This window comes from Penaeus monodon, chromosome 15, assembly GCF_015228065.2.
Source record: "Penaeus monodon isolate SGIC_2016 chromosome 15, NSTDA_Pmon_1, whole genome shotgun sequence".
NCBI lineage: Eukaryota > Metazoa > Arthropoda > Malacostraca > Decapoda > Penaeidae > Penaeus > Penaeus monodon.
In genome coordinates this window covers 32,217,434-32,217,671 of record NC_051400.1, presented here as the reverse complement: position 1 = coordinate 32,217,671, position 238 = coordinate 32,217,434, and the positions used below count along the sequence as shown (strand labels likewise).

General features: G+C 42.0%; 1 protein-coding gene across 1 annotated transcript in view; it reads left to right on the top strand.

Moving 5' to 3' along the window:
* The window catches only part of LOC119582335, an 11,738-nt gene that overhangs the window by 9,272 nt on the left and 2,228 nt on the right, over nt 1-238 (top strand). The window contains exon 5 of the mRNA XM_037930550.1: nt 49-147. Coding sequence (XP_037786478.1) covers nt 49-147 — 99 coding nt within the window. The remainder of the gene's footprint in view (nt 1-48; nt 148-238) is intronic.

Genomic DNA, 238 nt, shown 5'->3' with positions numbered 1-238 from the left:
TATAGATTCGTTTTCACATTGAATTAAGTATTTTTTCTTTATAACAAGCTGCGGAAGGAAGAACGCATCATTAGCAATAATCAGGAGTGTGGCCGACCTCAGCACTGCACGTGTGGATACTTTCTACTACACTGCTCATAATTTCAGGTAAATATCCATTGTCATGGGGATGCACAACTTAATGGTAGAGCAAGCTTCGCAATCGCAAGGTCCTGGTTTTGCGCCCGGTACCAATATC